We start from the raw sequence: 13,005 nt of genomic DNA, 5'->3' as shown, positions 1-13,005 counted from the left end.
CTAGGGTTTGTGGATTTGCATCCCGGGCACAGACCTACACACCGCTCATCAAGCCATGCTGTGGAGGCATCCCATATACAAAATAGAGGAAGATTGGCACACAGCTGTTAGCTCAGGGACAATCTTCCTCAAGCAAAAAGAGGAAGATTGGCAACAGATGTTAGCTCAGGGCCAGTCTTCCTCACCAAAACAAAACAAAAAAACTTAAAAAAATCTAAATGCTTAGCTAATGTAAGTTTGAAGGTATTTTGGACCTGATGTATATCTTTTTTCTCCTCCTGAAAACTTTGTAGAAAACATAAAGGCTTTGTTTCTGCCAATAGTCGTTAAACAACAGTTGACAAATATTTAAACACGCAGAAAAATTCTGCAAGGAAAACATCCTTATAAATGTGGGGGATTTTTTAAAAATACCCATTCTTGGGCCTTACTCCTGAAAAATCCTAGTTCATTAAAAACCAGGTGGATTTTAGAAATCTCATTTTTAAAACATCCTCAGATGAATCCGATCAACTAAATTTGGGAACCATTGATAAGGAAAATTTGTAGTTGCCTTTTCTTTTGGGTCTTAAATGTCTTGATTACTCTCATTTATACATGTTGTCTTTATTTGGTGTAATAGTAAAATTTAACAACAGTTGCATTACACTAATGTTGAAACTTTCTTTTGATGACAGTTGACCAAGATAGTGCTCCTGTGAAACCCTGTTATCTCAACATCTTGGAAAATGAGCAACCTCCAAATAGCACTGTCCAAAAGGACTCGCTTACTACCACTGATTCATCTAAACAGCCTAATCCTTTGCCGTTACCTTTAACTGAAATTGAAACCCTGGTGCCTAGAGTCAAAGAAGTTAAATCTGCTCAGGAAACTCCTGAAAGCTCTCTGGCTGGAAGTCCTGACACCGAATCTCCAGTGTTAGTAAATGACTATGTAGGTATCATTTACATTAGTAAATATTTTTGCATTTCATTTCTTTACATATTTCTAAATTTTCAGGTTAACATTTTCAGCATATAAACACAACTGTGCTTTGTGTTTAGGTTTAGAAACTGTTGTAACATTTTTATTTCTTATTCAAACTTGAACAGAAAGGTGATAGTGAATTAAGACGACCATCTCAAAACCTAAAAGCTATTCTACTTTGATAATTTTGAGAACCAAAATGGTGAGTTTTAGATGGCAACCTTGAGAGAGTTCATTTCAGTTTCAGATCTGAAAGGCTAATGATATGTGAATCATCATTAATCTCTTAATCTCTTACACTACCCATGCTTGACTTCTCAACTATTTAGAGAATTTCATAAATCTTTGATAAACCTGAAAGTTTAGACTTGGGATGGGAAATAAAACAATTTGACAGCAGTAAAGTCCTTATCTCTGTGCAGTGAATGACCAAAAAATATGCTAGCAAATCTGCACTTATGATGTAAGAAGGTAAGTTTAGTTGTACTCTGGACCTTTGTTTCAATTTAATTTTATAGCGAGTAGGTTATCTTTTGGATCCTTGGGTTGTATATGCTTTATATGTTTTACTTGTCAGCAAAAATGAGGGGATTTATAACTGTACTTTTAGATCTAAGGAATATATTTCACATATTTTTTTAATCCACATCGATTTTCTTCCTAAAGATATATTTACAATTATGATTTCATAACTTCTCAGAAAGGGGGCTTCTAATGTTTCAAAAACATTAGTAGAAAGAGTAACTCTTTTAACTGTGTTTTGTTTGCTTCACTATCTGTAAAATGATGCATTTAAAACTCTGAAAGTTACCTATTAGATTTATTCTTCTTATCATTCGATGAGTGTTTAGAGTTGCTATAGGAGGCATTCAGTTGAAATTAACTTGAAATTAGATTATAGAGGGTTTTGAATTCGAATTTTAGTCAAGGGATGCTACTGAAGGTTTTTGTGCAAGAACGTGAAATAGTCCAAGTCGTGGTTTTTGAAGATGAATCTGATGACTGTATAAGATAGGTTGTCAACGAAGCTCCATTATCATATAAATACAGAATATGAGCTGAATGAGAGAGAGATGGTGAGAAATGTTGCAAGAGCCTCCACAGAGTTGATATTGAAAGTCTGAAAATGTTTACTTATATTCTGCTGGATACAGCTCTGATGCATTCTGTAAACATGTCAAGAAATAAGAGTTGTTCTAATTATTTTAGCCCTCAGTATAACTACTATTTCTTCCTTTAACCTGTATAAACTGGCTCCTTGTTTTATAAAATGGGAGCAGAAAAGCTCAACAGTATGCCCACAGCTGCAAGTGTGTAGCCGCCATGCCTATGAATTCTAAATTTCTGTTTTATTCATAGAGCTTAATATAGAAGAAGACCAAATTTGATAGAATTACTGTTGTATACTTATATATAAGAATCCGCTTTGGGCCGGCCCCATGGCTTAGCGGTTAAGTGCGCGCGCTCCGCTGCTGGCAGCCCGGGTTCAGATCCCGGGCGCACACCAATGCACCACTTCGCTGGCCATGCTGAGGCCGTGTCCCACATACAGCAACTAGAAAGATGTGCAACTATGACATACAACTATCTACTGGGGCTTTGGAGGAGAAAAAAATAAATAAAATTAAAAAAAAAAAAATCCACTTTATCTCTTGGCATGGATGACTTTGGTTTAGATCAATCCAGCGGTTTGATTTAGGCAATTGGTTTGGTTTAGGCAAACCAGAGATAGAGTGGATTGCCTTTATTAAATATAATTTGTTTATCTTACAGGAAGCAGAATCTGGTAACATAAGTCAAAAATCTGATGAAGAAGACTTTGTGAAAGTTGAAGATTTACCACTTAAACTGACAATATATTCGGAGGTATTTGGTTGTCTTTAATTAAGCTTGTCTTTATGTAACAAATATTGTTAAGATGAAAACTGATTTTGTATTTTTTATTTTCATTCCAAAGGCAGATCTAAGGAAGAAAATGGTAGAAGAAGAACAGAAAAACCATTTATCTGGTGAAATATTATGTGAAATGCAGACTGAAGAATTAGCTGGGAATTCTCAGACACTAAAAGAACCTGGTAAGAGTTATCAGTTTTAACCCTATCATACTGAAAAATTACTGAATCTTGATACCATCATTTTGTGTTGTTTCTCAAATGCACTACTAGTACTTGGAAGATGTAAGCCAAATATTGGGAAGGAAGCATAATTCTGTACAAATTTTAGTTCAGCTGCCTAATTTATAAAAGAGTATTATCAGATTTTTCTTTCCATTTTTAAAATCTTCAGTTTTAGCAAAGTACCATATGTACATAATTTAAGAAAGAGCACACAAGGTAAGAAAGATACAAAAGAGTTAATGATAAATGGCAAGAGCCTATTTCTTTTAATTATTCATTTTTAGTTCTTTTGTAGGAGACCCTCTATATCTCTAAATAATATTCTTATAATTTTTCTTAATTTTAAAAATTCAGATAACATCTCTTGTCTCCCCTATGAAAAGTGAGTATTTAGACCTACCTCTCCTTCTTTCAGTGTTCATATTATTTTTGGGTTTTCTGTTCATTACCTTATTTTAAATATATACATTTTCTAGTTCCATCAGCTTTGGTCGTTACCCAACTACTACCCCTCCCCTTTCCCTTCGGCCTCCTCTGTTCAGTTTTACTCATATTCTTACATTATTGAGGTTTTTAAAGTAAACACAATTACATTTTGTCTTTGTAACTATAATAATCTTCTATACTTTTTCTGAAGATGATTCTATATAAATATGATTCATTGCAGAGCCAAGTGATAGTCCCAGATTTCTTTCTTTATGGGTGTAATAGCACCCCTGGGCCACTCAGAGGAAACCATTTCTACGTCAAGGTCAAAGGATTTTCTTTTTGTTATTCTCTATCAATTTATCAATTGATTAAAATCATATAAAATTTTTTGTTTATTTTTGTTTTTCCTAGAAGTGGGGTGAGAAGGACAGACCAAATATCAAACCTTCAGTTAATTTCCCAGTCTTCAGCCCAGTTCTGCTTGTTAGAAACTCAGCTGGTACCCATCTCCACTGCTGCCTTTCATAGTGTGTCTAGGCGGCATCTTCACGCTTTCACTGTGCCTCCATCTGCTTTGAGCAGTCTGGGAATTTGTTGGTATCTCCTGTCCTCTGTTCTCTTACAACCACTCTTCTTTTGTTGGTCTGGATTTATTCATTTTTGTAGTTCTTTTCATTTTTTCTAGTGGGGTTTTTTGAGAGACAGGCAGTATCTGCTTAGTCTGCCATCTTAAAATAGAAACCCTCACCTATTCTTTGTAACCTCGTACTGTGTGTTATCAGAGAATTATTGTAGCAAACTAAATTAGTATTTCCTTTGTATTAACTTTATATTAAAAGTAAGTTTTAATGGAAGAGAACAATATTAAAGTAAATTCTAATAAGTTATGTTTTAATTCAGTAATTAAATAATTTATAAGGCATTAATTATTATTCTGTTTTTCAGAAACAGTGGGAGCCCAAAGTATATGAGATGTCTTTCAGAGGCTCATCTAACTCTCTCTTTACATAGTCAATACATATATGCAAATGGCACTAAATAAACATCTGTTTTGATCTGTAAAAAATGTAAATTAGTTTGACACTGCATTTTTGATAGGTGTGCTAATTTCTGCCCATGGCAGTTTAAAACATCAGAAACTGAATTCTGGACAGATTCAAGCCTTGATACACTGTGAGGTTTTTTTCTTTTCTTTTTTTTTTTGATCTTGACTTTTATCCCCCATTGTGATGTTTGGTAACGTTAAATTTAAAATGTAGTTTTAAATAAAGTTTGGACTTATCTGTAAAGTATCTTTTTTTGGAAATTATGTTGAATTCTATACAGCAAGTCACTGTTCTGTATAATTAGGCCATTCAGAGAAGAGTCAAGTCTTGAATGGTGAAGAGTTAGAGAAATATGCTATTTGTTATAAAGCCCAGCCATTTGGCCAGGCTTCCAAATAATGCCAGTGTTGCTGCTATTGGGTCTAAACTCTTTTAGATACCTGCATGTCTTATTCCTGTGTAAGAATAGGGCAGGTTATAAAGGTATCCAGCATATCTGTGAAGTTACTATAGAATATATATTGATATTCTATTCAAATTGGATAATAAGTTAAGTTTAGAACACGTGTCCTTAGTACCTAGAACTTACATAATTATCTATTAGATAAATATTTTCCAGAATTCAATTCCTATCTATGTTGCCGCAGTCTAAAAATAAAAAAAAGTTTTATGTAATTAGGGAGTATCTCTGCACAGACAAGTAACATTGTGATTAATTTTAAATGAGAAACCGAACTCTTTCAAGTAGGGATTAATAGAACTAAATTTTATGTACCAGAACATTAAGGTTCTGTATGTCTTCGGACAAACTTGCCTTTTGAGGTGATAGTTTAAAACCAAAACATAGCAGTTGCTTCTGTGTGTAGTGAGAGAGAGTGTTAAGTAGCGAAAATGTATGTGATTTCTTCATCGTTAAGTAAATCAGCTCTTAAAAGGTGATTTACTTTAGATCCCAAACTTGTCATATACCCAGTAAGGCTTCACAGAGCCACTTAACAATTAAGTCAACCTTACAGGTTTTTCCTTGAATAAAATATGAAGAAGTAGTTCCAAGTAGTCTTTCAAATTTGTTAACAGTTGACTGAAGTACCCCTTAAGAAAAGAATTTGGTTGGTATTCCTTTAAAATTCTTACTTGCCTGATACTTCAGTAGAAACTATAATGTCCAATGAGGGAGTATTAAATGAGGATTTCCCTATGAGGACATTTACTATATTGCTATTTAATTTAAATTATGTGAAACGTGTATCTCCAACTTTAATAAAACCTATTCAGAAAACTATCATTCCAGAATCAGGAATTCTTATCCTGTTGGCCTGACTTCAGGGAAACTGAAACAATAAGTTACATTATATGTATACTCAAGTTCTGTATTTGTTTTCTAGACTCTGAACAGGAAGAGGGGAAAACTTCATTTTGGTATTCAAGCCAAGCCTTACATATTACGGCTGTCTCTCTCTCTTTCTCTCTCTCTCCCTGCATGCTTATTAAAGATCGACACAGTGGAAGAATTGTACTTAACGTCTTAGTTATCACTGTAGTACGTATGAACCTTATCAAACTTGCTTATTTCACTTGTGTTATAGCCGCTGTAATCTCATCTATTGTTTTCTATTTTAGTAGATAATTTCGTTTTAAAATACCTAGGGCTTGAGAGCAGATAACTTGTTTAATATGTTTTTCCTTAATAACTGTTGCTAAAGGGAATTAAATATTCCTGTTTGTCTTCATTTTTAAGTTAAAATTTTGGTCAGATATAAAAGAGGGAGAAGAGGTCAAAATGCGTGAGAGAGAACCCCATGCAGGGTGAGATAATGCCTACAATAGTGAGCTCGCCAGACCATGCAGGGACTCTTTGTATTTTGTAACATTCACTTTGGGTAAATGCTTTTTCACTGTTAATAAATGTATATCCTACATTCAACCTTGAATTGTATTTTCATTTAAGTTGACATGCTCATTAATGCTTTAGAATTTATTCCAGAATTATGGCTTACTTGACAATTTTAAATGTGAAAAAAAAAAAAAAGACATAAAAAATAATGACATATTGACTAGCCAGAGAGATTTATTAAACTTGAGACCTTTTTTTTTTTTTTACAGTGCAGCCATACTCTTTCTTAGTTGTATCTATTTTATATACCATGTAGAGAACATTCTCACATTCACTCAGAATTAGAACTGGCATGTTTCTTGTTTATTGCCCAACTTCCTTCAATGTAAACAGCTCATTCTTCATCTGTCAAAGAAATAATTTGCTCTGGATTTCACTTATTTCACTGTACAAATATGGTTGCTCAGTGGCCTTGCTTGGAAGAGCCAGCGTATCTTGTTCTTGCCACACAGCTCTCGTTGTTACCTTAATGTTCACTGTCTTTGCATGCCCAATTTCTTCCTCAGATTCACTGTGTCTCTGGCTGGCTCATTTTTCATTAAGGAACAGAAGGAAATCCTATGCCTATTAAGACTTTGATTCATATATAAAAAGAGTTTTAATTACATTATCATTTCATTTCATCTGCCCAGACTCAGAAATATCCATAACAGAATAACCTTTGGGCTGGCAATTTACAGAAAGGTATTGATTTGGTTATTTTAAAAACTAATCACAGCAGAAAGTTGAGTACAATGGAGTTCTATTCTCTCTTACATACTTAATATATTTCTTGCATTAAGACTTTTCCTACATGTAATTAGTTATCTCCGATATACAGGTCTAGCAAATCACATGTGATTAATTTAAAACATAATATAATTGTAAATGTTAAGTTATTTTGCTAGAAATCTTCACCTTTAATGAATTATATCTCTCAGAGTATAGTTGCTTGCTTAAGGCCATTTTGTTGCTCAAATGACTGGACGAAAAGGCTTTGAAAATTAGAAAGTACTATACCAATTCTCAGTAGTAATAGTCAACATTTGTGTTAAACCTCGCTTTTAGTGAGACTGTGGACACCTACATTGAGGGTTCTCTCCCATCTCCCTCCCTCCTTCACCTGTTGCCTCACAGCTGATATTCGGTATCTTCCTAGAAGGGAAATAGGCATTTGGTTACTCTGTCAGATGAAGTAGTGTTCACGGAAATGCTTTGATGACAAGTGCTATACAAATGTAAAGTATCATGTATGTAGCCACACTGGAGAAAAGAAAGGCACAGGAAAAGAAGAGCTAAGGTTCTCCTCAAACTTAGGCAACTCAGTAGTGAGGTTTTTGCTTACTTTTCAATGCTCTAACCAACATATCTTTAAATCGGTTTCTAAGAGTTGTAAACACTGACTGTGTACCAGAACCCACAATCACTTCCACGTGTTCTTTGCCTGACCTTCTTTTCTGACATGTCCTGGCTATATACTCCTTAGGTGAGGACACCAACCAAGTCTAAAGAGCCTTAATTGTAATGGCTCTTAGAGGTGGAGTTTCCCCAGGGTCACTTGCACCATTCTGGATGTCTTCTTTCTACTGCATTTCATTGCTCTTCCTTCCACTCCTTCATTCTTACTATCCCCACACCCCTCAAAAATGTTTAAGACACAGGTGGAGGAATGATTTTAAGCTACAAAATCAGTATTTCAAAGTTTTTTGGATTATAATTTTTCAGTTTTATCTTGGATTATATCACAAATGATTGCCCCTTTCTTTTTCTCCTCCCTGTTTTTCTTTATATTCACCAACAATGATTGTCAGATTTAGGTTATACAAGTTCATTAGATTAATTTCTACTAACCCTTTTTTTGTGATCCATCATTGAATTGTATTTGAGTATAATTGCTGGTAATAGCTGGAAAAATAAGGCATATTTCAAGATGTAAATGTTTTCTGACCACAAAAATATATAAATTTTCCATTTCTTACTTCATGTGATTCTGAAACTTACTCTCTGGTGGTCTCAGCAGTTAGTCTTAGACTTTCATGTAGAAAATTTCTATACCCTCCAAGAGACTGTCAGGACTCAAAAGCTCAGTTTATATAACATTGTATAGTTCAGCTTTTCTTCTGTCAATATTAGCAGTCATTTTAATACATTAGAGCCCTTTTGTTCTTTAACTTAAAATTCTTTCACAGATCATATTTGGACAGTATTATAATAAAACAATAGATAATATTACTATGACATTTGGAAACATGATGCACAAAAACATACTGATGTTATTTAACCCCCTCTGTTCCTCATTTTCCTATCTGCAAAATGAAAGAATTGTCTTGGATCCAAAGATACTTTTAGTATTTACATTTTGTCAAATGTTTACATCACTCAAAGGAAGATTTATGAAAAGAATTAAAAATGGAAGTCAGTGGATAAGCAATTGTACAAATAATTATCAATGTTTATTAAAGTCACACTGAACAAGAAAGTATTGAGAACCTATAGTATCTCTATTTCATAACAAAATTGGAATTAAATTACAAGGATGCATGTGACCCCACCTTTCGTCAATCATTTCATGATTTGGGAGCCTCCAACCCATTCCTTGGCATCATGGCAAAACCTGAAAAAAATATGGACTTTCTCATTGTTACTCAATAGAGGTGGTCTTGGGGCATGTTCCCCAAAACATGCTCCACAGCACAGGAGAAGGGTGCCACTGCAGAGTAACAGTTTTTCTTCCTACGCCCTCTAGGCGTTGTAGAACCAAAGTAAGACATTATCTAGCCCTTTCCCCAACATTAAATGTAAACAGCCAAATGATGTTTTAAATCAGTCTTCCAACCTTGACATTCTAGTATTTCTGTAAAGTAAGATTCAAGAAATTCATAGGGAAATATGTTGAGAGTCTCACAATAGTTAAACATTGGCATTCCCCAAGACTTAATCTTTAGATCTCGCGATTAAACACTTGTTACCTTGGTGATCTCATCTAACCTCGTAACTTGAACTGTCATCTGTAGTCTGCCTACTTCCAAGTTGATATGTCAAGACACCCTCCCTCACCCCTCAAACTCCAGGTTCTACTTTTGAATGTCTAGTAGGTTTCTCAAACTTAATGTGTCCAAAACTGAGCTTTGGATTACCACAAATCTGATTTTTCCACAGTCTTCTCAAAATTTAATAAAGGGCAATTCCATCCTACTTTCTCAAGACAGAAACCTTGTAATTATCTGTAGCTCACCTCTGTGATCCAACCAGTCAGCTCTACCTTTAAAATATAGCTAGAATCTAACCAAATCGCACTACCTCTTCTGCCATCTTTATTCAAGCCACCCTTACCTCTTTCCTGGATTGTCGTGGGAGCATCCCAGTGGCCCTGCCTCTTCCTGCCTCGGCTTTCTATGACTTAGTGTTATCACAGCAGCCAGAGTGATTCTCTTCAGATGATGTTGGTAGCTTTTCTGTTTCACTCCACATAAAAGCAAAAAAGTCTTTACGAGGCCCTATAGGGTCAGTTCCCTATCTTTACCTCATTTCTCATTTCCCCCATTATTCACTCAGCTCCAGTCTACTCACGAGAAAACCTGCCTCTCCTGATCCTTTGTTGGTATGAGGATCTTCTCTAAGAATTCAAAATGATAGCCTGCCTCTGAAAACACAGTATCCCGGGTCTACAAAACCCCCAAGACAAGAATTTAATTTACAGTGGTAGTACCCTCAGGCCTGGCAGAAGTAAATCAGATCCTCTCCTTCAACCTAGTCCTCAAAGGATTTCCACAGATAACGTCCCATGAGATATATGCTTGTTGTCACAAATGAGAAAGAAACATAAAGGAAACAAGGCATCACAAACATGAACTAGCAGAAACACAGCAGAATCAGACCTGCAAAGGTTTAGACACCTCAGCTATCAAACCCAGAATATAAATATGCTTAAAAAGATAAAAAAGATCTAAAATATGAGTAAAACCAATAGTCTTTAAAAAAAATTACCTAGATTTGTAAAAGAGTCAAATATTCAATATATAAAAATATAATAACTGAAATTAGAAACTGTGAAAGGCTTCAACAGCAGATTTACCACGGCAGAATTACTTACTTAACTGGGAGGTAGACCTAAAGAAATTACACAGAATGAAAGATACAGATATGTAAAGTATGAAAGATAAGTTATGACATAAAACAGAAGAAGGTGGTTTAACATGCATCTAAGTGGAGTTCCAGAAGGAAAGGAGAAAGAGATTGGGCAGAGGCAATATTTGAAGAGATAATAGCTGAGAATTCCCAGAATAATGAAAAATAACCGTCCACAGATCAAGAAAGCCAACAAATTCAAAATAAGAAAAATAGAAAAAAAAATCCAGAAACATTGAAACTTCAGAACTACAAAGAAAACCCAAAGATCCTAAAAGCCACCAGAGTGAAAGGACACTACCTACCTTCAATGGAGAATAATTGGACCGACAGCTTGCTTCTCAGCAGTGACATTCAAAGAGAATAACAGTTTAATCTAGAATTATGTGCCCAGCAAAAATTTCCTTCAAGGAAAAGACGTATTCAAACAGAGTCTGAAAATTGTTTTCATCAATAGACTCTCTAAATAAAATTTTCATTTGGCAGAGGGAAAATGATCCCAGGTGGAAGATTGAGTTGTGAGAAGGAATAATGAGCTAATAATGTAGTAAATATGTGTATAAGTCTAAACAAACATTCACTATGTGAAACAGTATTAATATTGTCTCTTGTGGTTAAGAGAAAACGAAGTACAAATAGCATACAAGATGACAGTGAGTTGGGAGGTGGGCAAATTGAGTTAAAGTATTCTGAGGCCTTTGTCTTCTTAAGGAATAATAGAGATACAAATTAACTTTAGGCTTTGATAAGATAAATAGGCATGTTGCAATTTATAGGGTAACCACTATAAATATAAAAATAGAAAGTGTGTCTTCCAAACTTACGGAGGGAAAAAAATAGAATTTAAAACATATGTGTAAGAGGAAGATAAGAATTCACAAAAGGGCAGGATAATTAGAAGGCAGTAGAAACGCATCTAAGATAGTAGAAATAGGTGCCGACACAGTAATTCTGTAAATGTAAATAGACTAAGTGCTCTAGTAAAAATGCATTGGTGGTTGGATTTGATATTTTGAAAATACTGCTATGTGCACTTTTAAGAGATACCTCTAAATTGTAAGAATTCTGTAAGGTTAAAACTAAAAGGATGTAAAAGGCACACCAGGGAATACTAACTCCCATCCTGCCCCCAAAAGCTGGACAGTTAATGGTACAAAAATATATTTAAATAAATCATAATGAATAGATATTGACTTCACCGTGATGATGTAACAATTTTATGAACCTAAAATAAAACCTCAAAATACGTAAAGCAAAAATTGACAGTACAAGGAGATTGAGGATAAAGTCACATTCAGGGTGAAAGCTTTCAAAATTTCTTAATTGATTGCTCAGGAATCCAAAAATCACTAAAGATATAGACTATCTGAACAGTATGATTAACAAGTTTATGAAATGGACAAAGATATATAGATTACTAAATCCAGCTGCTGTACAGGGAACGTTTTCACTGGACCATAAAAATCTCAACCAATTTCAAAGGATTGGTACCATACAGATCACCTTCCCTGGATCTGTGCAGATAAAGTAAAACTTAATGACAAAACCGGTAAAGCCCCTTATATTTTGAAATGAAGAAACACTTCCATATCACTGTTAAGCCGAAGAGGAATAACGAAAACTACAGCCATTCTAACGTGTCCAACCACACCTGGGGGTTGGCTGCTACTGAATTACCTGGTACCCTGAGCTACAGTTTAAATCTAGATTCATATAGCTAGAGGAAACCTTAGAGAAAATTAGGGTTAAACCCTCATTTTACAAAAGCAGATATGAAGGTGCAAGGAGGCTGAGCGGCTTGTCCTAAGCCACACAGCTAGGTGGTGAAGGAATCAGAACTAGAACCCGGTCTCCCGGTTCACATTCTGTCAGAGCTCTGTGACAGTGCTGTCCAAACTTTGTTCATACCATGGTACACAAAGAAAACGACAGTGTAAGACATGCTGAGGTAAGCTGGGGGGAACACGCGGACTTCGTGAAAAATTCATGACACTCCTACTAAATAATTATGAAACGTGTAAATTATGAACAAAAGATAAAGTATCAGGGAAGATACTACAAAATATTTAAAACTACAAACTTGTAATATTTTATATTTGAAATTGTTACAATTGATCAAGATCTAGTCAGATTTTTGAAAATCATTGAGGATGCTTTGTATGCATAACTGGGTGATAAATTTAAAGCAACATCTTACAACCATTCAATAATTTACAGCAGTGGCAATTATATTTGATGGTGAATAGCTCTTTTTCTTTTCATTGATTAATACTAAAATATCTTCGGAAACGGATTTTGAATTCAATCAAAATTTTCTTATCAAGTATTTCAAAATGATGCTGCCGCCCTGCTTTGCAGAAGGCGCAGGCATTGTTAATGCAGTCACGGGCAGTTAACTTGGTTGGATGCCTCCACACTGGCCTGTCGGCTGCACACGGACACAGG

At 34.9% G+C, this 13,005-nt stretch overlaps 1 protein-coding gene across 30 annotated transcripts in view; it reads left to right on the top strand.

Moving 5' to 3' along the window:
* The window catches only part of PCM1 (pericentriolar material 1), an 89,617-nt gene extending 83,134 nt beyond the window's left edge, over positions 1-6,483 (top strand). For 12 of the 30 annotated variants that reach the window (XM_058525056.1, XM_058525047.1, XM_058525055.1 and 9 more), the window contains 4 exons: positions 678-934; positions 2,741-2,833; positions 2,925-3,042; positions 4,459-6,483. In XM_058525056.1, the coding sequence (XP_058381039.1) occupies positions 678-934; positions 2,741-2,833; positions 2,925-3,042; positions 4,459-4,484 (494 nt within the window). In that variant the 3' untranslated portion in view covers positions 4,485-6,483. The other 18 variants (XM_058525049.1, XM_058525050.1, XM_058525053.1 and 15 more) reach the window with 4 other exon arrangements.
* Positions 6,484-13,005: the final 6,522 nt, after the last annotated feature.

This window comes from Diceros bicornis, chromosome 29 (genome assembly GCF_020826845.1).
Source record: "Diceros bicornis minor isolate mBicDic1 chromosome 29, mDicBic1.mat.cur, whole genome shotgun sequence".
Taxonomy (NCBI): Eukaryota; Metazoa; Chordata; class Mammalia; order Perissodactyla; family Rhinocerotidae; genus Diceros; species Diceros bicornis.
Note: the sequence above shows the minus strand (reverse complement) of the source record. Positions and strands in the feature narration are given on the sequence as shown.